Here is a 25,733-nt window from a genome sequence, read left to right on the forward strand (position 1 = left end):
AAGATCATGGATTCAGACACTCAACTACTTGAGCCTGATTTTCCTCATTCATGGAGCACAAGGAATAATTCTTAACCTGAAGGGTTTTTAATAAGGATTCGGGAGAGTGTATATTTAATATCTAAAATGTTAGTGGATTCTCGATAATAATAATTGTATTATTGAAAAGCAAAAGCCCTTTTTGATAGGCTGTACCTGAATAAAGCTTGCTCTGGCTACGTTTTGAGTCTCAAGAAGTTCTGCAAATGTTATTGTTGTTAGCTGCTGTTGAGCTGGTCCCCAACTCATGGTGACGGCATGCAAAATGGAAGGAAATATCTGGTCTTGAGTCCTCCCCATGATTGTCTGTGAATAGGAACGTTGTGATCCATAGGTTTCCACTGGCTGATTTTTGGAAGTGAATCCTTAGTCTGTCTTAGTCTGGAAGCTCCTCTGAAATGTGTTCAGCATCATAGCAACATGACTGTTGCTACGCGGACAGATGGGAGGTGGTTGCACATGAGGTACCGACTGACCTGGTATTCAAAAACATAAAGAAAGAAGGACCTCCTGGAGTGATGTAATGCTTCGAAGCCATAGGAGAATTCCACAATTCTAGGAAAGTAATCCTGGTGGAAAGGAGCCCTGATGGCACAGTGGTAAGCGCTTGGCTACTAACCAAAAGGTTGACAGTTCAAACCTACTAGTCGCTCTGTGGGAGAAAGGTGTGGTGATCTGCTTTCGTAAAGATTACAGCCTTGGAAACCCTATGGGGCAGTTCTGTTTGTCCTATAGGGTCTCTATGAGTCAGACTTGACTCAATGGCATTGGGTGAATCCTTGATGGGAGGAAAGGGAAAAAGATAGTAATAATAACAAACAACAATAGCCTAATATTATGTTCAGAAAACTTGTTTATTTGACCAAGGCCCAAGCTGATTTCATTCTTGTCCCATATATTTAAGAAGAGAATTAGAGGTTTATATATTTTAGTGGATTGTATTGTCTAAATGTTATTGACATAGTCTGAGCATTAAACTTATCGTTTCCAAGCTCTGGATTAAGAAACTAATTACAAGGCTTTAATAGTTAAATCCTAGCTGCCAAGTCTTATGAATATTGTAGTGCTATCTATGAGGCTGAAAAAATTGTCTGAACTGTTGACATGGTAACTGTTTTGTAAAAGCAGTCTTTAAGGTTGTATTCACTCTTGGGAGTAGTCCTCAAGAATTGTGTTCAAATATGGCCATTGAAATCTGGGAAGCTTGTTATTAAAAGCATGACCAGCAAAGTGGTTAATTTTCCTGTGAGGAGATGTCAATTAACCCTAATAGAATTATTTTGGTGCTGATTTTGTTTAATCAAACATCACAAAATAATTGAGCTCTGAACAAATGGCTTATTATAGAAACATGCAGGTTGGCAAGAAAGATTGGTGAGTGCGTTTAAATAATGCACATATATTAACAGTTACTTTTTTCATTCAAATAGGCTATTACAAAGGGACTTGGTGCTAAGGGCATCAGTAGGATGTGTGGCCCTTACAGAGTTGCTTGGCTTCTCATCCAAGATGCAGTCAGATGTCCTGGAAGTGTAAGCACTTTGAGGTTTGAAAGGGAGAAAACATTGCTTCTTACTCATCACCCGGCAAGTGTGGGTTTGAGCCTGGGTAGCACAAACAATTTGCAATTGACTGGTAACCCAAAGGTTGGGAGTTTGAACCTACCCAGAAGCTCTGCAGAAGAAAGACCTGGCAAAATGTTCCCATCAAGATTACAGCCAAGAATTGCAGCTCAGTTCTACTCTGAAACACCTAAGGTGACCATGAGTCAGAATCGACTCAACAACCAATTTGGGTTTTTTGGTAAGTAATGTATGTGGCTACATACAAAAAGGAGAACTGTTTTGGTCATGAAACATCGTAAGTTTAAACTCAGATAGGTATATAGTTTGTGTAACGTTTTCCAGGGAACCATGTGCTATAAAAGGTTTGTGTATCATAAGCAATCCCCAACAAACCAGGAACATCCTGCTGATATCATTCTATGGGTAAGGACTCTCAAGTTAGCATATGCCATTAGTTTATTTGCAAGGAGGTCTGTCTTTAGCAAAAGGAGATTTGACTAAGAAAACTTTCTTCGTTCTTTCTGGAAGGTATGCCCACACACCCACTGACTCACCCCTCACGCATAAAGGAAGAGAATGAATTTCGGGTCTACTGCTAACCACATCCTTGCCAGAGGGACATAAAACTCCCCTGACTCTTTACCTTCCTCTCTACTGTCATATAGAGTGTTGTTACCCTCACCACTAAGCTATGGACACGCTCTTTGATTTTTGTTTCTCTAACACCTTGCTATTAAAGTGTGGTTCTCAGACCAGCAACATCATTTGGGAATTTGTTAAAAATGCAGACTCTCAAGACCCACCACCCTAGACCAATGGAACTGGATTTTAACAAGATCTCCAGGGAATTTATTTGCACATTGAAAGGTGAGAAGCATTGTTGTCTAAGACACAAGTCTTTTCTGCCTCAGGACCTTTGCACTTGACCTATTACTTACTGTCCCTTGTACTCACAAACCTGACCCTTCGCATGGTTGGGTCCTCAACTTTCTGGTCACTGTTTAAAAATCACCTCTTTTGCCTTTCTCATCTTCTGTCTAAAGGAGTTGCCTTCATGTTATGCTTTGTATTAAAACAAAACAAAACAAAAACCTGTTGCTGTGGAGTTGATTCAGACTCAGGACGACTCCGTGTGTTACAGAGTAGAACCGACCTCCGTAGGATTTTCTTGGCTATAATCTTTACCCGATCACCAGGTCTTCCTTCCCTAGTGCTACTAGGTGGGTTTGAACTGCCAACCTTTCAGTTAGTAGTCTGAGTGCAAACCTTTGTACAACCCAGGGTCATTTGCTTTGTATTAGCATACTACTGATTTTGTGTTTAACTCTTGTTACAGTACATAGTTTATTATTTTGTTGTATTGCTCTTGCTTTGGCTGTCTCCCCTACTCTAAGCTCCTTGAAGTCAGAAGTCATATCCAACTTGTTCAGAAATTGTATTCCAGTGAACATACTGAGTGATTGGTACATAGTTGTTAAATGAATAATGTGCAAACTGTTTCCGTGATCTGGTGTCTGCCCGTGTCTGTGTCTCCAGTTACCATCTTCTTCCTTCCTTCTTTGCTCTCTCTGTTTCAGTTCAAATTAAACTACTCGTCTTAGTTTCTTAGTGCTGCTATAGCAGAAATCGTCACGGTGGGTGGCTTTAAAACACAAAAATTTATTGTCTCACCATTTAAGAGGCTAGAAACCCAAATTTAGGGCACCAGCTCTAGAGGAAGGCTTTCTCTGTTGGCTCTGGGGAAAGGTCCTTATCTCTTTTCAGCTTCTGTTCCTCGGTTGCTTGACAGTTTTCATGTGGTATGGCATCTATCTTTACCCATCAGCTCCTTGCTTTGTGCCCAATCTGCTCCTTTTATATCTCGAAAGTAATTGACTGAAGACATACCCTACACTGATATTGCCTCATTAACATGACAAAGAAAACCCATTCCCAGTTAGGATTATAACCACAGGTACATGGGTTAGAATTTACAGCATATATTTTGGGGGGACACAGTTCAATCCATAACACTACTTATAGCTCCCATCCTCATCCCTGTCCCTCAATCCAGTACTTTCATGCTCTTGCATTTGCTCAAGCTTCTCACGCTCCCTGAATGCCTTTTCCCCATTTTGACCCACTGAAGAGCTCATATTCATCCTCAGACACCCTGCTCTAATATTCTAGAAAAAGAGGCTTAAAGAGCAATTGGGCCACCATTGTGTCTTTGAGCCTATTGAATTTTAATGAGATTCACATGCAAATTTCCACCATGACACCAAGATCTTATTGAGGGATAGGGAATAGGTGTTTCTCTTATCTGTATTATCATTAATATGATGCTTGGAACACAGAAACTGCTCAGTGAATGGCCTTTGAATTATGAGACAGGAAAAATACAAGATGGCATCAGGAGTATGGTATAAAGACCACCTATATCTGCTTCGTAATTTGGACAGGAAAGATCCTTCCAAAACATGGTGATTCCTGAAGTCCTGTATACTTTTTTGTTGATGAAAAAGTGCTTTTCATGTCCCTGTGGTCCTCCAGCAGTCCTGGAGAGATAATCTGAATCAAATAAATAAACACTTCATTTGTCTCACTTTGTGAAGTTGACCTAGCTTCTGAATGCAACAAAAAACAAGTAAATATTCGTGTTTGGTTTCAAGGCCGCTTCTCTCTTAGCTTTGTGGACTTAGAGATTTGTGAGCTAGTGGGCTCCATTTCTTAAATAGTCTAACTGAATTCTTTTACATATACATGTGGATATAGAAATCAACAAGCATATACCTCAACAGCGTTCTGCAAACTCTTTAGGGCACAGGACGGGACTCAGCAGCAGTAGGTGGCTACTTACCGATGTGGTATTGAAAAACCAAACCTGTTGCCAATTCTGACTCATGACAACCTCATGAGTTACAGAGTAAAACTTCTCTATAGGGTTTTTTTGGTTGTAAACTTTATATAAACCAATCACCAGGGCTTTCTTCTGCAGTGCCACTGGGTGGGTTCGAACTGCCAGCCTTTAGGTTAGTAGCTGATCACAAACCGTTTGCGCCACCCAGGGACCTCTAATGTGGTATGTTGTTGGTAGGTGCCACACAGTCAGCTCCTGATTGGTATAACTGATACCAAATGGCCTCTTACCCACATATGCTAACTACAGCGTCCTCTGAGCAGGCTACTAAGCCTCAATTTCCAAATATTTGAGTTGTTTCTTTGGATTTAATGTGAAGATGTCTGTTAAAGAACCAAGTGTCCGATTCATCATTGGATAGTACATGCTTTAAAACAATGCTTATATGCTGAGTGAAATAAGTCAGTCACAAAAGGACAACTACTATATGATCCCACTTACAAGAAATAGGCAAATATTTGGAGCCCAAAGCTTATTAGTGGTCACCAGAGATAGGAGGGGGAAAGAAGGAGTCATTGCTTAGGGGGCATGAGTTCCTGTTAACGGTGGAGGAATAATTTGAAAAAGACAGTAGTAATGGTTCCACAACATGATGCGTGCAATCAATGTCACTGAATTATCCACGTAAAAATTGTTGAACTGGCACATGTTTTGTTATATATATTTTTACCAAAATTAAAACAAAAACAGTTCTTATTGACATGCTCACTTTGTAAAGAGCAGTAACCTCTTTTCCTGTAATACTGAGGTTGACTCTAGTCTGGCTCACCAGTGGTTCACCAGCAGGAAGTAGTTAGCTCGGTCTTGCTAGCCCGTGTCTGGGAGAGAGTAGGACCTGCATAATGAAAGCATGGAGTCAATGAGCAAGAGAAAGCTACAACCAGCATGAAATAATAGTTTCCAAAAGAATAGTTTCTAAAGAATTAGAAGAAATAAAAATGCTTATTTTATTTAAATCCGTATTTGATTATACCTATAACTCCATTTTACTGGCGCAGGACCTAAGCCTCACAGAAGTTAAGGACTTTCCCAAGATGATTCAGCCAGTAGTTCAGAACTTTAACAACCAAATTAATATTTCTTGATGTATTCCATGATTCCACAGCCTGTACCAGTTGACGGGGACTCGATTCTGACTCATGGAGACCCCATGTGTGTCAGAGTAGAACGTGCTCCACAAGGGTTTTCAAGACTGTGACCTTTTGGAAGTAGATAACTAGGCCTTTCTTCCAAGGCGCCTCTGGGTGGACTTGAACTTCAACCTTTCTGCTAGCACCTAACCATGCTTACTGTTTGCACCTCCCAGGGACTCCCACAGTTTATACTACTCCAAAAAGGGAAGCATTCTGAAAGGCAATGTTAGAACTTCAAAGCATTAATAAACCAATGTCACTATTTCCCACAGTATTATTGGAAGGATATAAATTATGCAGGATGTTGAGGTAATAGATGTTACAGGAGTAGAAAGAATGGTCCATTCTGTAGCCAGATGAATTAAAAAGTACTGGATTGAACCAGGACATAGTCTTTCCTTAATAGAAAAACTTCCCAGTGTCTTTAATCAATTAATGTGCATCCTGGCTCCACTGATGTGCCAATATTGTATAGAGCAGTTTCTTTTTTTCAAAATTGCAGGGCTAGTATTCGTGAGAATGAACTGTGGGATAGCTCCCCTAAGGAATCTGCATGAAAACAGTTTCCAGCTTCTAGTTCAGAAAAGGGAAGCAAGAGATTCGGAAGCTTGGAAAAATAAAAAGGAGAGCGAAAAAACACAGAGAAAGAAAATCCAAAGCCCTGCTGTCTCAGATGGTAAACTGACTGATCAGCATTCTTCCCACTTACCTGGCAGAGAGCATGACTCACCCCAGGTGAGTGGGTGAAAAGCAATTTGCAGGTTGTCTTGAGTGTGAAAACCCAAGATGAATGGCTGAGCTGGTTAGAAAAGAAGATTTAGTAGCAGTGATATAAGGGCTTCTATTGTTCTTGCTTGTATAGTTTGTTATATTTAAAGCAAGTCAGATTCCTGAGACTCAAACAAAAAGGAAGCATAAGGAGTGTCCAAGAGCCCTAAGGGGAGGCATCGTTTTCTGAGGATTTATCCCCCAATGTCCTAATCCTGGGAGTTCTTGCTTGGACTAGAATCTGTCCCAGGTACCATTCCACTTTTCAGGCTCTGGGGGCTTAAAAAAAAAGAAACTCCACAGTGGACTCACTTTCTAAAGTATCAAGTAGAAGAAGTAAGAGAATGTCCTTAGTTGCCATCAAGTTAGCTCTGACTCATGGTGACCTTAAGTATGTCAGAATAAAACACTGTCCCGTCCACGCTGCTGTCATGATCTTTGATATGTTTGAGCCCATTGCTGTGGCTATTGTGCCAGTCTGTCTCTTTGAGGGTTTCCCTCATTTTCTCTGATCTACTGTTAAGAGTTCAAAGAAGGGAGAGGGCATTTCTAGTTTGGAAGCATCGGGGAAGATTTGGGGCATTTGAGCTAGTTTCCGAAGAATTAGAGGGAAAGGATGAGTATAAACAGAATCATGCACACAGAGAATCTTGAGAGATTAAAGGGAAGCGGGAGGGGTGTCGGTTGCTGGACGAGCAGTGGGAGTCTGTAGGAACTAGAGCCAAATGAGGCTGGAGGGAAGGGTCCAGGCTCTGTGACTTGAATGCTAAAATGAGGCATCTGTACTGTCTCTGGTGGGCAATGGAGATCCTTCAAAGACTTTAGTCCAGGGTACAGTATAACCCAAACTCATCTTCCAAGAAGGCACTCTGGCTGCTTGGACAAATAGTGATTATGTTAGTTTCCTAGGGCTGCCTTAACAAATCACCACAAAGTGTGTATGTGTGTGGGGAGAGAGGGGGATGGATTTATCATCTCACCGTTCTGGAAGCTAGTAGTCCCTCATGTGGGCAGAGCCATGCACTCCTTGCACTCTATGAAGACTCAGGGGGAAGATTATTTCTCTTCTCTCCCGGCTTTAGCAGCCCAGGCCTTCCTTGGCATAACTCCATCTCTGCCTGCGTCTTCACATGGCCATCTTCCTCAGTCTGTCTGTGTCTCTTCTCTTTTATAAGAACTTCACTGAGATGGAATTGTTGTTGTTAGCTGCCATTACGTTGGCCCCAGACTCACGAGGACCCCATGTACAGTGGAATTAAACACTGCCCTATCCTGCACCGTTGCTGTGATCGGTTGTAGATCCGATCATTGTGTCCATAGCATTTTCATTGGCTGATGTTTGGCTGTAGATCACCAGGTCTTTCTTCCTAGTCTGTCTTAGTCTGGTAACCCTGCTGAAACCTCTCAGAGTAATAACAATATGCAAGCCTCCACTGCATTGGGTGCATTGCTAGGAGTCGAACCCAGTTCTCCTGCATGGAAAGCAAGAATTCTACCACTGAACTTTAGAATCCATCCTACTCCATTCAGTAAGACCTTATGCTAACTTAAATGGTAACATCTTTAAAAACCCTATTTCCAAACAGGATCACATTCACAGGTACTGGAGTTAGCACTTCAGCGTATCTTTTTTTGTGGGGCATCATGCAATCCATAACAGTGACTGAGAGCTGCTTGTTATTCCAGGCACAGGATGAACATCAGGAAACAACATATATTTAGTCTCTGCCCTTTTATTCAAGTGGAGGGAGACAGACAAACAAGTAAACACCAAAATGTTTAATTTCAGACAGTAATTGCTATGAAGAGAAATAAAGTCGAGTAAAGGAATAAGAAATGAAAAGGAAGACTAAAATTAGAGCAATTAAGAGGATAAAATAATTCAATACACTGATATCACTGTGGACAAAGAGGAAAGGAATTTACTGGAGAAAACTGGAATAGACTTTGAATTGTTATATTTTGAGGGGAACAAGGTGAAGAAAGGAGTCAGAGATTACTGCAATGTGACTAATAATAATTGCAGTAGATATATCTCATTAATCATTTTACGATGTGTCAGACAGTGTGCTTTGCATGCGTTAGTGTTCTCAGTAAGTCCAGGAAGTAATTGTTGCTATCTCCAAATGAGGTTGAGAGAGCTTAAAATGATTTGGCCAAGGGTACCCTGCTAGGATTTGAACTCATGTCCATTTGATTGCAACACTCAGGTTATTAAATACTCTGGTATACCTGTTAGAGGGTGTGGGGAGAGATTTAGAAAAAAGGAAGGAAGATAATGTATTCGGTTTTAGACGTGTAGATTCTGAAATGTCTCTGTAACTGCTGGTGATAGTCAGCTGGAATAAATCAGAGTTTAAGAGATACAGGAGGACTGAGAATGGTCACCTTAAAGTTCTTTACATGGAATAAGTTAATCATTGGAACCATACAATATTCTAATGAAAAGTAATAATTAAGTAGCTACTTTATCTCAGGCACCACATTGGTTTCTTACACTGTTGTTTTGTTAGTTGCCTTCAATCCCAAAACCAAACCCGTTGCCATCAAGTTGATTCTGACTCATAGTGACCCTAAAGGACAGAGTAGAACTGTCCCATAGGGTTTCCAAGGAGCAGCTGGTGGATTTGAACTGCAGACCTTTTCGTGAGCAGCCGAGCTCTTAACCCCTACATCACCAGGGCTCCTAGGTGCCTTCAGGTTGGCTCCAATTTATGATGACCCCACGTACAACAGAAAGAAATATTGCCTGGTCCTGCGCCATCTTCATAATTGTTGATATGCTTGAGTCCATTGTTGCAGCATCTGTGTATTTTGAATGCCTTCCAACCTAGGGGACTCATCTTCTGGCACTATATTGGACAATGTTCTGTTGTGATCCATAAGGTTCTCGTTGGCTAATTTTTGGAAGTGGATCACCAGGCTTTTCTTCCTAGCCTGTCTTAGTCTGGAAGTTCTGTTGAAACCTGTTCACCATGGGTGACACTGTTGATATTTGAAATACCGGTGGCATAGCTTCCAGCATCATAGCAACACGCAAGCCACCGCAGTATAACAAACTGACAGGCAGGTGGTGGGTTTCCTTGCATATGTTATCTCATTTAGTCTTTATAACAAATATGATCCAGGAAACTGAGACTCAGCATTGTCAACTTACCTTTGGTCATACTGTCTGTAAGTGATGGAACTAGTCTTTAAACCCAGGGAAGTTTGACTTAATTTTCAGTGGTAGCTCAGCTTAGCAGAGGAGAAAGTAGTGTTCAGAGAACAGCCAGGGACCTATTGAGATCAAACTCTGTTCTTGGCTGAGGTTTCATTTGCACGGGACTTGTTTTCTCTCCCTCTTTGTGGTGCGTTCATTGTCTTCATTTTTCCTCTGACTAGCAATTCAGTGCTTTACATTCAATTCATTTTCTTCCCTCAAGAAAATGCTAAGGACATTTCAACTGCAAACTTTCACTCTATAGACCAGACCAGAATGATCAGAAAACCAATAAGACTCACAGAAGTAATTATGGATACTTCCATTATTACTAATTGCTGTTAATCTCAAATTTTTGCTGGGGGAAAAGTTGCTTGTAAAGGAGGGGTCAGTCAGTTCTTTCCTTCGTGCCTTCATTCCTCCATTCATTCGCACAATGCTAGTAAGCCTTATCCCAGACACTGAGGTTCCACCAGTGAATGAAGTGGACATAGGCTCTAACCTCAGGAAGCTTACACATTAGTTGGAGAGATAGACTTTAATCAAGTCACGCATTTGAGTAATTACAAACTGTGTTAAGTGCCATGAGGAGGGATCTTTGAGAAATTATAAAAGGGAACCCACTCCAGTAGGATAGGTTCTTTTTGAGCAAGGGTCAGGCAAGCTAGACTTTCCTGGAAATGGAAATAAAATAAAACCAGGAGAGTGAAGCCAATTGATATGTGTCCCTATCAGAATATATAGGGTCACCTGGGAGGTTTAAGAGCAATGGGAAGCCATTGAAGAGACGGTGCAGAAGGCTGACATGATTAGATCTGTATGTTAAAAGGATCATGCTGCCTGAGTGCAGATAATGGGATTAGGAGGGGCCAGCAGGAATGGGAGGTGAGGAAACCAGAGACGAAGCTTTCCCAGAGGAGGGTGTGTTAGCAAAGACGTGAAAAGAGGATTCAGTCCTCTAAGACATAAATTTTTGTCTATTTTGTTCCCAGAAACTAAAACAGGGTCCAGTACCTGGTTTGGTGGATAGATAAATTAATTAATGTGAGTGCAAGTGATAAAACCAATAAAACTTGTTGATAACTTGGATATGGGAGCCAAAAAAAAGGGAGGTGTCAAAGATGCCATCTGAGTTCTGGCTTGTGGAAGAATAACATTGTCACATATGAGGGCCCTATTTTTCTTTCCTTAGATTTGGGTGGGTGTTTTCTTTTTTTTTTCATATAAAGTGAAAAATAGTAAATATTTTAGGCTTTGCAGGCTATGTATTCACAACTCTCAGTTCTGCTATTTTAGCACAAAAGGCGCCATAGACAATATATAAATGATTCAGTATAGCTGTGTTCCAATAAAACTTTATTTACAGAAACAAACAGAGAAGATTTGGCCCATGGGCCATAATTTGGAGCCCCTGGTGCAGATTGTGAGTTTAGTTTTGAACAAGTTGAATTTGAGGTGTCTCTGAGGCATCCAGAGTGGATATGTTTACATTTATAATCATTCTTAAAGTGAAGCTTACAAAAAGCAAAATTATTTTCAACTGCATTTAATAATTAGAACAAGATTAAATATCTGGTCTTTAATTGGTATGCATCTTTTGGGAAAATGCGTCCCCAGAGAGGGAGGAAATATGAGATGATTTCTAGTTAGCATAGACTTTTATGGTAAGGAACTGGCTTCCTAGTGACAGTATTGTTTTACAGAGAGCTCCTAACTGTGGTCAACAGATGTATATTGTTTGGCTATCTGAGTGTGTATTATTTTTGAAAAGGCATTGTCAGTGAGTAAGGATGCATACTCTGTTAGAAATAAAAGCAAAGAGATTTATTGAAGGTTTGAGATAGTTTGAACTGGGGTCATGAACTGAAACCAAATGCTCCAAAATGGTGGAGTCACAGAGGCATATTTATGAGGTAAAAAGCAACATTCTGATTGGAAGTTGCAAGATTAGGTAAGCGGGAGATGGAGCAACTTGAAGGAAGGGGCATTACAATGATTAGTTGGAAAGTGGATGTGGGCTATTTGGATTGGTTAGTTTAAATACATGACTAAGTGGGGAGGGGTGTTACAGGGTGGTTACAAGGTAATTATCTTAAAACATTTCCTGAGAACTGCAGAGGCTTTGTGTTAAGACCCTTTCTTGGGAACATTCTTTCCATATCTTTAGTTTAACCACAGGAAAAAACATTTCCTTTGTTATGTGCTAAAGTCCATCTAAGGGTTTGATGATTGCAGGGCAAATCGTTTGTTATGCACTTGAGTCTGACTAAGGTTTTGGTGGTTGCGGGGAAAATAAGCAAAAGCTAAAATGGAGTTGGGGCTCAGACCTGGGCGGATCATTCTGATATAAGTCAGGCACCTCAATTTTGGAACTCTCACACAGCATCAACATTGTAATAAATTAAGAGATTTTACATAAGACTGTCCTGATTCTTAAAAAAGAGAGAGAGACAAAGAAAATTCTTAAACCAAGTAAAGTTGGCCCGTTTTAGCTGAGGATTGTTGCTAGTGGCCAAAGACTCTGCTCTGACTCATGGCAACCCCGTGTACAACAGAATGAAATTTTGTGTGGTCCTGTGCCATCTTCATGATTGTTGGTATGCTTGAATCCATTGTTGCAACTATTGTATAGAACCTTTTAATCTAGGGGGCTCATCTTTCAACTTTATATCAGATATAATGTTCTGTATTGATCCATAGCGTTTTGGAAGTAGATCACCAGGCCTTTCTTCCTAGTCTGTGTTAGTCTAGAAGCTCTGCTGAAACCTGTCTACCATGGTTGACCCTTCTGGTATTTGAAATACCAGAAGCATAGCTTCCAGCATCATAATAACACGCAAGCCACCTCAGTACATTATGGAACACTAGCAGACAGGTGGTAGAGCTGGAGGTATAGAAGTAAAAGCTTTCATAAATAGAGACCTGGATTTGCTTATTTTCATGGAAGACTCTCCAGTGAATCTGGGAATTTTTAATTATGCAAATTTCAGGTAAGAACCCACCCCATTACCACTTGTTCTTGAGGAAAATGCAGGCATAGAAACTATAAATGTAGCTCATTTAGGCAGAACAATTATAAGATAATGTTCTTGAAGTATAATTTAATAGACCTATGTCTCTTCCAACTTGGTTGTTTTTTGGTAAGCAATGTTGCTTACACCCAACCACTTCATTTTTTTCCTTTATGTGCCCAGCCTCTGTAGGCATCTGAAGTTATTTGTCCCAATGATATTCATGAAAGTTAAGTCCAGAGGCCATCTTGATGGTGCAAATCTGTAATATTAAGTACAGGATTGTACTTTCCCATTAAATCATCATAGAGTGTAACTGAGCATTTTCTCTGACCTATTCCGACTTTTAACTAGAGATAGTGCACCACAAGGTCAAGAATAGAAACAGAGAGAAGTAAATGTGTAGTCACTAAGAAGACTGCGCAGGACCAATGACTCGCTCTGTTACACGTAACGTTGCCATGAGTCAGAGCCAACTTAATGGCAGTAACAACAAGTTTGCTACACAGTGCAAAGATTTTCTTCTGCATTGCAGTTCTCTGGAGAAAATTCAATGGTTCCTAAATTTGACTGCATACTGAAATCACCTGAGAACTTTAAAAAGCGCTGATACCTACTTCTTACCCCCAAGAGATTGTGATTTAATTGGTCTGGGGGTGTGGCCTAGGCTTTGGAATTTTTAGAAGATCCTCAAGTGATTCTAATGTGCAGACAAGTTTGCGAACCGCTGGCTTACTTCAAGGTTATGCTCAGTTTATTATAAATTCATCCACATCTTGGACCTCCAGGGGGCTTTGCAGAGAGATGGGTCTACTGTGGTTAAAAACTATTCCTAGTAATTCTGTGCATGAAGTTTTTTTCTTTGAGCACATAAAAAAAGGATGATTCCTATAATTACAAATTTCAAATAAGTAGATTCTGAATTAATGAGTGTTTTTACTGTAACATAGCAGTCCCAGGATTCTGCTTCATAGTCTAGTCGTGCTGCCTACTCTTTAAAACTAGGAGCTGAGTTATCAAAGACCTTGAGGTGTTGGAGAGTTCCCGGTCTAGCTCACACTAGCCTCCTTCACTCACTCCCCACAAGAACCAAACCGTGTTCTTTTCTAGAACTGAAAGATCAGGATGTCTGTGCATTTTTGCTAAAAGGTTTTTCCCATAAATTAGACAGGCAAATGTATTTTAATGAACAAATGGAGTTTTAATAAGAAAGCTCTTTTTAAATTAGCTCATTCTATTAAGGATCTAATAAGTAAAAATAATATTGCAGAGAAATGTGCAATAAAAGAACCAACCAGCTTGGTCTACAGAGTAAACTTTGGAAATATGCAAATGGAGTTTCACCAAGGAAAATACCCCTTGAGTTATAAACTTTTCTTTCAGATAGAAAGTATCTATGTGGGGAAAAGAACAGATCTCTTCTAGATAAAAATGGATGCACCAAGTAGTATTTACAAAAATGCTCTCTCTCTTTGATTTTTGTGTTTGGCAGTAAGACAGCAGTTAATCTGGTCTGATTTTAAAATTCCAGTGATTATGAGGTCTGCACATTCTCTGTGGAATAACTCTCTCTCTACTAGCCAAACCTCAGTTTTTCTTTGCCAAACTCATGTGCTAGAGAGCTTTAGCTGACAGGTGCTTTTTCATTGTTTCTGCGGGAGCCAGATGCAATGGAGTCAAAGCCGGTTTTCTGAGTCCAAGTCTTTTCCTCCCATTTTCTGAGCATTCTCAGAAGACAAGGAAACATGTTTCTGATTGTGTGGGTTTGTACAGTTCCCTTTATGTCTGGAGTTACCTGCTGTCCATGCAAGAACTTGAATAATTGGATAATTGTCTAACAGTTTTAGCACATCTTCACGTATTGAATGCAGAAGGAAGAAAGAATATATTAGTTGGAAGCTTTGAGTGCAGTAACACGAAGAACGGGAAAGGAAATTTTATCATTTCACTTTTAAAATTCAGGGGTAAGGTGATGCCAGTTTTAGTTTACTTGGTGACTTGATGCCATCAAGGATACATTCTTTTTATCTACCTCGTTTACCATCCTCAGCGTATTTCCTTTTTCCTTAGGCTTGTCTCTTCGTGCTTGCAAAATGGCTGCTGTGGCTCCAACTACACATCTAAGTTCAAAGGCTGAAGAAAGCGTATCTTTTCTTTGTGTCTCTTTTTTAAGAGTGAAGAACACCTTCCCAGAACTCCACAACAGACTTATCCTTGTTTTAATTGGCCAGAACTGCATAATTCATTCTTTCTTAAACCGTCTATCCATCTATCCATACAGTCTGTATGTCATGCATGGTGGTAATTGATGCCCTGGTGGCACAACAGTTAAACGTTCAGTTGCTAATCAAAAAGTTGGCCGTTCTAACCTACCCAGCAGCTCCGTGGGAGGAAGACCTGGCTGTTTGCTTCTGTAATGATTACAGCAAAGAAAACCCTATGGGTCAATTTTACTGTGTCACATGGGGTCACTGTAAGTTGGAATTGACTCAACGGCACCCAACGACAACCTGTAAAGTTCTGTCCTGTTGCCAAGAGCTGTCATCTCAACGGTTCTTGCCCAAGAGCCAGCTACTGAGCAGATCCAGTACCCTGTAACTATAAGCTGTAGGTGTCCAGGAGGAAAAAGCATTATTTTCAGGGTCTTTAAGCCCATATCTTTCTAATGAAGAAGATGGTGAACATCCTGCCTCTTCTGTTAGTCTTCCTGCCTAAAATCTGGCTTTCCAACGAAACACAATTTAGTTGCAGAGTTCAGAATAAACTTTAAATTTACATTCCTGCTAGCCCTCTGGCAAAGTAACTTGACATTATAGTTGATTTTTCATAACTTTAAATGATTTTCCTCCCTTAAATAGATGCCTGTGGGCATTTGCAGGTGATTGGTTCTTCCTATGAAACAAAGCATTGCATTTGTGTAGATGGGTATAGATATACACTAATCATATGTGTCGCCTTAAGCTTTTAAAGGTTAGTTGGTACCTTCATGGGGCACAGATTATATTTTCGATGATGATTTTTGTTGGCAGAGCAAGTAAATTAGACTTTTGTTCATTTGGAACAAGAGGCAATTTTGTTGGTTTAATACATGCAATTAAATTGAGTTGAGATCTACTTATAAATGAAAATTGAAAACAAATTAAATAATCAGTCAACGTAATGTTTGCGGTCCAGCTCTCGTGTATATTTGGGTAAGCTGAGAAAAAAAAAAAAAAGCTGTTCAGCATTACTGGGCATTTTATTTTATTCTTAGGAGAAAAAATAGTGAGCTGGCGACATTTGAGATTGGCTGTAAAATATTATGTATCATGGTAATTTGTTTTTATATTTGTAGGAGTCCTACATTTAGTCCCATAGATCAAGTTTAATCATATGACACATCAGTTTCCACTAGTGTTCGGATCAGGCATTTCAGGTTTAGCTAATGAAATCTATTCATGGTTTTTGTTGTTGGTCATCTTTCTGAGGAACCAAGAGTAGGATCTTTCAGTCTGACATGTGGAAACATTTGTATTAATAATTGCAATTTTTTTAGGCTCCAACTTGTTGACATTTATAAAGTGAAGGCATATCTTTTTCTCTCTTATTACAAGTTATTTCCTTAATTTTATGAGTTTAGGATGGCTGCCAGTGACTTACTTCCTCAAAAATGATGATGTTGAGGAAGACATGATTATGTTTTATATTCGGTTAGATTTATTAATGCTGACTGGGGTTTTGTGCTCACGCAAAGGAGTTCACACTAGAGCCATCTGAAGATTCTTGGGTCTCTGGTTAAAGTTTAAATTCCACCATTAGAAGGTTATGGTATTCTATGAAGTTCAATCTTTGAGCTCTTTTCTGTTTTTTTTTTTTTTTTTTTTTGAAGGTTAGCTACATTTGATTCAGATTTTGACTGTAGTTCATATTCCGGTAATGATAGAAGACTTCATCCTTCTCAGCATTGCATCCTGTTTTAACACAACACTGAAATTCCAATGAGCAATCAATTATAATAAATTATAAATTATTTTCTTTCTCCCTTAGCTCTTAAAATTTTACATTTAAAAATTGCCTTAGAAATTCCAGGATCTGTCTAACCTCCGCTTTGGTTCAATGCTATTAAAAATTCAATTAGCTAGGTATGGGGAAAATCAGCCAAACTTGTTAACTGGAATTCACTCCATAAAATGTTTTGCTAGCTAAGTACATCTTTTATAACTTGTGCATACTGAAAACTGTTCTTTTAGTAGGTGTAATATTCAGGACTCTTGCTTGCAAGTAACTGAAATGCAATTCAAAGTGGTTTCAGCATAGGAACATCTACTGGCATGTTGCTACAGTGCAGTTGAGTTGATTCGGACTCATAGAGACCCCATGTGACAAAGTAGAACTGCCCCACAGGGTTGTCTAGGCTGTAATCTTTACGGGAGCAGATCGTCAGGTTGCTCTGCAGTGGAACTCCTGGGTGGTTTTCCAAACCCATTGCCGTTGAGTCGATTCCAACTGATAGTAACCCTATAGGACAGAGTAGAACTGTCCCATAGGGTGTCCAAGGATCAGCTAGTGGATTCAAACGGCTGACCTTTTGGTTAGCAGCCATAGCACTTAGCCACTGTGCCACGCTTACATAATAGTATAAACCAAAAAAACCTCATTGACATCGAGTCGATTCCAACTCATACCAACCCTATAGGACAGAGTATAACTGCCCCATTGAGTTTCCAAGGAGCGGCTGGTAGATTCGAACTGCCAACCTTTTGGTTAGCAGCCAAGCTCATAACCACAGATGAATTCCTGCTTCAGGTGTAGTTATATACAGGAACTCAAACAGAGTCATGAGTAATCTTTCTCTCTAACTCTCCACTCTGCATTCCTCTGTGTTGACTTTTTTCTCTGACAGTAAAAGTCATGAAATTAAATTCTATGACCTGGGACATAAAATTCCCATCCCTGATCCAGTCTCTGGCTATCAGGTTGGAATGCATCAGTGGTTGATGAAGTGTGGCCCCTGGACAATTCCCAGCAGCAGCATCTGGGAAATTGTCAGAAATGCTGATTCTCAGTCCCCAACCCAGACCAAGCAAATCAGAAAATCTGGGATTGGAGCCAAGCAATCTATGTCGTAACAAGCCTTCCAGGTGATTCTGATGCAATGCACAAGTGTGAGAACGACTACAATGTACCAACTGGCCAGGCCTGGGTTGTGTGTTCAACCCTGGAGATTCAGTATAAATTCAACTCCACAGACACCACATAGAAAAATCTGAGGAACCGACACCCGTGAAGGGGAAGAGCAGATGCTGTGCAGGCAAAGATGAGAGACATTCATTACAATGATATTTGAGCCCAATAATAAAGATTTCCATTGTTTCTAATGCCATTATTTCCCAGAAGACTGCTGATTGTGAGTTTTCTTCCCAGGGGAGGGGAAAAAAAACACCACCAAGATTCTAATTAGACCAACATACTTTCCCGCTCCTCTAGGATATGGTGTTTTAGTTTAAATTTCATTATCCAAGTAGGTAAATGGACAATATTGACAGGTTTCCAGACCATATTATTTTCCCATTGACTGTTTCTGAACTCTTAGGATATACAAAAAAAAAAAAAAAAAAAACCCAAACCCACTGCTGTCGATGGTGACTCACAGTGACCCTATGAAAGCTTTCATCTGTTGTTGTTAGGTTGTTAGGCGCTGTCAAGTCGATTTCAACTCAGAGTGACCCCATGTGACAGAGTAGAACTGTCCCATAGGATTTTCTAGGCTGTAATCTTTATGGAAGCAGATTGCCAGGTCTTTCAGGCATGAAAGAACCTCTTTGCTCCTCTGTGATAAGGAATAGAATAGATACATTTTGGTTCAAAATTTCTCAATGAAAATGGCGTTCATGCCTGCGAGATGTTAGGGAAAGTGGTCAGCACCGCAATATTGGCCAACATAATTTAAATACAATTAAAAAAATAAACACCTAATCAGGGAGATGAGTGTAGTTTTGCAGATCACTTCGGTTTTTTGTTTGTTTTTTATAAACTTGGTTTGGGACACGTACTTACTATCCAGGAGGAGGCAGTAGAGTTCTTGTCAGTATTTCTCAATTTATCTGATGGTGAGAATCGTCTAACGTGGCACAAATGGTTTGCACTCAAGTACTAAACTAAAGGTTGGTGGTTCAAACCCATCCAGTGGTGCCACGGAAGAAAGGACTGGAAATCTGTAAAAATTTCAGCCAAGAAAACCCTATGGAGCATAGTTACTACTCTGTTACACATGAGGTCGCCTTAAGTTGGAATCAACTTGAAGGCAAAAGGTTTGGTTTTTGGTTTGGAAGAATCATTTGGGGGTACTTGTTAAAAATACAGACACTGAGGCTTTTTTTTCCAGGATATTCTGATTTAGGAATTCTGGGGAGGGAACAGGAAATCTGTAATAACTGTCACAGGGGATTCTTATAGTCAGGCTCATTTGGAACACACTGTATAGTGGTGAAGAGTAAGGATGCTGAGGTCAGATGGCTTAGGGTCAAATCTTGGTTGTAGCTCTTACTAACCAAAAAAATACCAAGCAAGTTGTCATTGAGTCATTTCCAACTCTTGGCGACCTCATATGTATCAGAGTAGAACTGTGCTCCAGAGGGTTTTCAATGGTTCATTTTTTCATAAGTAAATCACAAGCCTTCCTTCCAAGGTGCCTCTGGGTGGACTCGAACCTCCATCCTTTTGGTTAGAAGTGGAGTGCCACCCAGGGACCTGTAGCTGGGGATAAATTGCTTACCCTCATCCAGCCTGGCAATTAGCTGCTATAATTATTGTTTGTTTGTCTCTTCTCTTGAATAATCTGCCTGTCTCTCCTTCTTATTTCTTACACTGCAGATAGAGGCCATGCAATGGGCTAAAGGGGTCCGGGAGATCCCCCCATCTGTGTGCACACTACCATGTAAGCCTGGGCAAAGAAAGAAGACGCAGAAGGGCACGCCTTGCTGCTGGACCTGTGAGCCCTGCGATGGGTATCAGTACCAGTTTGATGAGATGACCTGCCAGCACTGCCCCTATGACCAGCGGCCCAATGAAAACCGAACAGGCTGCCAGGACATCCCCATCATAAAACTGGAGTGGCATTCCCCCTGGGCTGTCATCCCAGTGTTCCTGGCAATGTTGGGCATCATTGCCACCATCTTTGTCATGGCCACATTTATCCGCTACAATGACACGCCCATTGTCCGGGCTTCTGGACGGGAACTCAGTTATGTTCTGTTGACGGGCATCTTCCTTTGCTACATTATCACTTTCCTGATGATCGCCAAGCCCGACGTGGCAGTGTGTTCCTTTCGGCGAGTTTTCCTGGGCTTGGGAATGTGCATCAGTTATGCAGCCCTTTTGACAAAGACCAATCGGATTTATCGCATATTTGAGCAGGGCAAGAAATCAGTGACAGCTCCCAGACTCATAAGCCCGACGTCACAGCTGGCAATCACTTCCAGTTTAATATCAGTTCAGCTTTTAGGTGTTTTTATTTGGTTTGGTGTCGACCCCCCCAACATCATCATAGACTATGACGAACATAAGACTATGAACCCTGACCAGGCCAGAGGAGTTCTCAAATGTGACATTACAGATCTCCAAATTATTTGCTCCTTGGGATATAGCATTCTTCTCATGGTCACATGTACTGTGTACGCCATCAAGACTCGGGGTGTCCCAGAGAATTTTAATGAAGCCAAGCCCATTGGATTCACTATGTACACGACATGTATAGTATGGCTAGCCTTCATTCCAATTTTTTTTGGCACCGCTCAGTCAGCGGAAAAGGTAAGTGAAAATGCACACCACACCAGCATTTCAAAACTGTATTCATTTTTATAAGCAGTGAAAGAAAATTGTTTGTATAAAGTAAGAGGTTTTGTATATATAGAGTGAGATATTTCTGAGAGCAGAAAAGCCCTGGATTAATGTTAGAGGGGTCTGAAACCTGCAGTGAAGCGGCGCTACATTTGTTTTACTGGAAACCGGCCAGAGCTAGCCTTTCAAGTTCAAGTTAATTATATTTGTTATAAAATTATTTAACGAGATTATCCAATATAAATTTAATCTATCTAAATTAAACCTTGCTATTCGTTTGCTCCTCCCCCCCAATTTACACACATATTTCTTTATGATAGGAGTAAAGGGCCACCGTGGCTTAACTTCCAAGTGAGTGTGTATGAGGGTTAGCCCTTGCCTCCGTGTGGATTCTCTCTCTCTCTTCCCATTGGCTGTCTAGCCTATCACTGTGGATCAGATCTGGTATGTGAGCTAGATGAACACATTAGGGTTGCCCAACTGCCTATACACAAAATATGGGTGAATATAGGAAAACATTGATTATCATTCCACCCTAGACTCTTGTTGTTAATGTTGCTAGATGCTGTTGAGTCGGCACCTTATTCATGGTGACCCCACGTATAATGGAACAAAATGTGCTGCCCACTCTTGTGCCATTCCCATGATCTGTTGCTGATCAGATTGCAATCCATAGGGCTTTTTTTTATTATTATTATTGTTGCAGTTTAAATGAAGTTTACATTTCAAGTTAGTCTCCCATACAAAAATTTATACATACATTGTTATGTGACGCTAATTGCTCTCCCCATACTGTGACAGCACACTCTTCCTTTCCACCCCTGATTCCCTATGTCCATTCAACCAACTCCTAACCCTGTCTGCCTTCCCATCTCACCACCGGACAGAAGCCGCCCGTTTAGTCTCTTGTATCTACTTGAGCTAAGAGGTACAATCCTCATGAGTATCACTTTATGTCCCATAGTCCAGTCCAATCCCCGTCTGAAGAGTTGGCCTCAGAAATTGTTTTAATTCTGGGCTGATAGAGAATCCAGGGGCCATGCTCTCCGGGGTTCCTCCAGTCTCAGTCAAATCATTAAGTCTGGTCTTCTTACTAGAATTTGAGTTCTGCACCCCACCTTTCTCCTCCTCCATCAGGGAATCTCTGTTGTGTTCCCTGTCAGGGAGGCCATTGGTGGTAGCCGGGCACCATCTAGTTCTTCTGGTCTCAGGCTGATGAAGTCTCTGGTTTATTTGGCCCTTTCTGTCTCCTGGGCTAATAGTTTCCTGGTGTCTTTAGTGTTCTTCATTCTCCTTTACTCCATGTGGTTGGAACCAACTGATGCATCTTAGATGGCCGCTTGCAAGCTCTTAAGACCCCAGACGCCACTCACCAAAGTAGGATGCAGAACATTTTCTTAATAAGCTTTGTTATGCCAGTTGACCTAGATGTCCCCTGAAAGCATGGTCCCCAGACACCTACCCCTGCTACTCTGTCCCTCAAAGTGTTTGATTGTATTCAGGAAACTTCTGAGCTTTGGTTTAGTCCAGTTGTGCTGACTTCCCTGTAGAGTATGCTGTCCTTCCCTTCACCCAAGATAATTCTTATCTACTATCTAGTTAATAAATAACCCTCACCCTCCCTTCCCACCCTCATAACCATCAAAGAATGTTTTCTTCTGTGTTTAAACCTTTTCTTGAATTCTTATAATAGTGGTCTTATATAATATTTGTCCTTCTGTGACTGACTAAATGCACTCAGCATAATAACCTGCAGATTCCTCCATGTTATAAGATGTTTCATGGCTTCATCATTGTTCTTTATCGTTGCATAGTATCCCATTGTGTGGATATACCATAATTTGTTTATCCATTCGTCCGTTGATGGGCACCTAGGTTGTTTCCATCTTTTTGCTATTGTGAACAGTGCTGCAGTGAACATGGGTGTGCATATATCTATCATGTGACAGCTCTTATTTCTCTAGGATATATTCCAAGGAGTGGGATAGCTGGATCGTATGGTACTTCTAGTTCTAGCTTTTTAAGGAAGCACCAAATTGATTTCCAAAGTACCATTTTACATTCCTACCAACAGTGTATAAGTGTTCCAGTCTCTCCACAACTTCTCCAGAATTTATAATTTTGTGTTTTTTGGATTAATGCTAGCCTTGTTGGGGTGAGATGATACTTCATTGCAGTTTTGATCTGCATTTCTCTAATGGCTAATGATCGTGAATATTTCTTCATGTGTCTGTCAGCAGCCTGAATATCTTCTTTGGCGAAGTGCATAGGGCTTTCTTTGGCTGATTTTCGCCAGGCCATTCGTCCTAGTTCATCTTAGTCTGGAAGCCCCCCTGAAACCTGTTCAGCATCACAACATGCAAGGCTCCACTGACAGATGGGTGGTAGCTGTGCATGAGGTACATTGGGTGGGAATCAAACCCCGGTCTCCTGCATAGAAGGCAAGGATTCTACCACTGAACCACCACTGCCTCTAGATGTACGTTATTCACGTCAAGTGATTCAGAACGAGATGAGAGGCTCAGCTTTCCAGCAATAGGAGAGGGAGGGACAATCAGCAGTGAAGCAAGCATTATTGAGCCGTGAAAGCGCAAGGCTTTCAAAATGAGTGGGCCCTAATATGTTGGTCCAAGGTATGCTTAGTGCGCGAGCTGGTTCCATTGCTTGCTTCCCCCATCTGGTTTTAAGAATCCATATATTACCCAGCCCTAATGTGTTGATTGGAGCCCTGGTGTTGCGGTGGTTAAGAACTGCAGCTGCTAACCAAAAGGTCAGCAGTTCGAATCCACCAACTGCTTCTTGGAAACCCTATGGGGCAGTTATACTCTGCCTTATAGGGTCACTATGAGTTGGAAGTGACTCAATGGCAATGAGTTATTGTGTTGATTAGGAACGCTGGTGGCACAGTGGTTAAAGCGCTCGGCTGCTAACCAAAAGGTCAGCGGTTTGAACCCCTCAGCTGCTCTGTGGGAGAAAGGTGTGGCAGTGTGCTTCTGTAAAAATTTCAGCCTTGGAAACCCTATGGAGCAGTAATACTCTGTCCTATAGTATCGGTCTGAGTTGGAATCAACTCAGAGGTAATGGGTTTAATGTGTTAATTCTTGATGCAATTAATGTATTTGTAGCTATAGGTTTGACATGTATGCAAATTAGGCAATGCTGTGGCATTAATTCTAGAGATTAATACACATCTGACTCCTATACTCACTCATCCAGCTATGGTTTGTCATATATGCAAATTAGGCAATCCTAATATGTTGATCCTAATAAGATGTAGTGGCTTTCTCCGGATGTAAGCAGCTCCAACAAGTTGGTACTGATAAAATACTGAGGCCAGAACTGAGACTTAGAGGCCTAATTCACACACACCATAAAAAAAGGCCCTGGTGGTTCAGTGGTTAAACACTTGGCTGATAACCAAAAGGTCGGCAGTTCGAACCTACCAGCCGTTCCACAGGAGAAAAGACCAGGGGATCTGCTCCCGTCAAGATAACAGCCTAGGAAACCCTATGGGGTAGTTCTGTTCTATCACGTGGGGTTGCTATGAGTCAAGAATCAACTTGATGGCACCCAACAGCAATATCATAGGAGAAGCAGAAATCCCTGGATATTGCAAATGGTTTCACGCTTAGCTACAAACTGAAAGGCTGGCAGCTGGAATTCACCTAGAGGCACCTCAGAAGGAAGGCCTAGTGATCTACCTCCAAAAGATTACACCCACTGAAAACCCTACGGAGCACAGTTCTACTCTAACACACAACGAGGTTGCCATGAATCAGAATCAACTGGACAATAACTGGTTTGGTTTTCTGGTTTTATAGGAAAGACCACAGTTACAGCTTGATTAGAAAGTAAGACGTTGCAGGGGAGGGTCTACCCTGGTTCCCTCTTACCTTGGACAAAGCATTTAAACATTCGGGACTTAATGGCTAAAATGAGGGGGGGAAAGTTGAAGTAGGACTGTCTAAAAATTTACAAAAATCTCTGTTTCTAGGAATTAGCTTAATATTTTTCATTGCTACTTCTGCTCTCTGTATAATCATATAAAGCATCAATGACATCTGGCTGGTTTTCCAATTGATAGAGATACCTTTTGCCTGGTTTGTTTCAGAAGCTATACATTTGGGCTGTGTTTTTTAAAAAAACTGTATTTCATGCACCCACAGCAGAATTCTAAAACCAAGGACAGTGAATGGTTTCTAGATTATAGTTTTAGCCATAAAATGCCTTAGACGAAATTCTTCTAAATATAAGCTCAATGAGTGTAGTATGTTTCCAACAGTATGTTTCAAATTCATAATGCATGTTTACTGTCTGTAAAACCATCTTGAATTTCATTTTACTGCTTTTCTCTATCCCTGGGCCAAGGGAATAGTAAAATATGAGTTAGGGTAGTGAAATGCAATAGAGAGAAGAAGAAAAAAAGAATGTCCTCAACTGCATGCTGATAAGTTGATAACTATTGAAGTTTTTATGGGGGATGATGTGCATCATGAAAGCCGATGGAGATAATAATAATTTTATTATTAAAACCATCACAATACCCCATGAAACAGGTTAAAAACAGTAAATCCTTTTCTTTTAATTTATTCTTGAGGGATTTAAAAAGGGAAGCGTAATTGCTATAGTTTTATGAAAGAGCCTTGTTGTGATGCATATTTGGCAATCTATGTCTCCATTATTTCATTTTTCACTTCTAGCCATTTCTAGTCATGACTATGAATCTTTTCAATAAGGTCAGGTCAGGGATATAATTTACCCCTTTAAAAACCAGAAAACGGTACAGGGTTTCAAAAATAATTAATTCTACCAATTTTAGTTCTAGTAAGACATTGCACTGATAGAAACAGAATGCGTGAAATACTAAGCTGTCTTCGAACAGTAATTTCCCAGAGTTTTCAAAGGCACATGTTTCTCTTTGTATACTCTCGGTGGGTTATGATGTTATACACAGTTGATTAGCACAATTAAAGGTACTGAAGCACCAAGTAGAAACTGTGAATTGTGATAGGAAAATGCACACGCCCTAATGATAAGCATATGGCTAGAGACGCAAGAACGATCAATTAAAAAATAGCACTTTGTGTACAAGAAACCATAGAGTTTAAATTGTGAAAAGCAGCATATTGCCAAATGCAACAAAGAGATCTCAGAAGAAGGCATTTTGCAAGTAGGCAACCTACAGAATCACAGCTCTTCCATTTTTGTTTAGATTTAACAGTTTAAGTGCTTTAAGTGGAAGAATTTGATTGTAACAACAACAAAAAGATTAGGCAGTGAGTTTGGTAATAACTATTT

The 25,733-nt window shown here is 40.5% G+C and overlaps 1 protein-coding gene across 2 annotated transcripts in view; it reads left to right on the forward strand.

Moving 5' to 3' along the window:
• GRM7 (glutamate metabotropic receptor 7) overlaps positions 1–25,733 on the forward strand; it is a 1,123,177-nt gene that overhangs the window by 883,709 nt on the left and 213,735 nt on the right. For both annotated transcript variants that reach the window (XM_004368286.1, XM_004368287.1), the window contains exon 8: positions 19,470–20,405. In XM_004368286.1, coding sequence (XP_004368343.1) covers positions 19,470–20,405 — 936 coding nt within the window. The remainder of the gene's footprint in view (positions 1–19,469; positions 20,406–25,733) is intronic.

This window comes from Trichechus manatus, unplaced genomic scaffold (genome assembly GCF_000243295.1).
Source record: "Trichechus manatus latirostris isolate Lorelei unplaced genomic scaffold, TriManLat1.0 scaffold00001, whole genome shotgun sequence".
NCBI classification, from domain to species: Eukaryota; Metazoa; Chordata; class Mammalia; order Sirenia; family Trichechidae; genus Trichechus; species Trichechus manatus.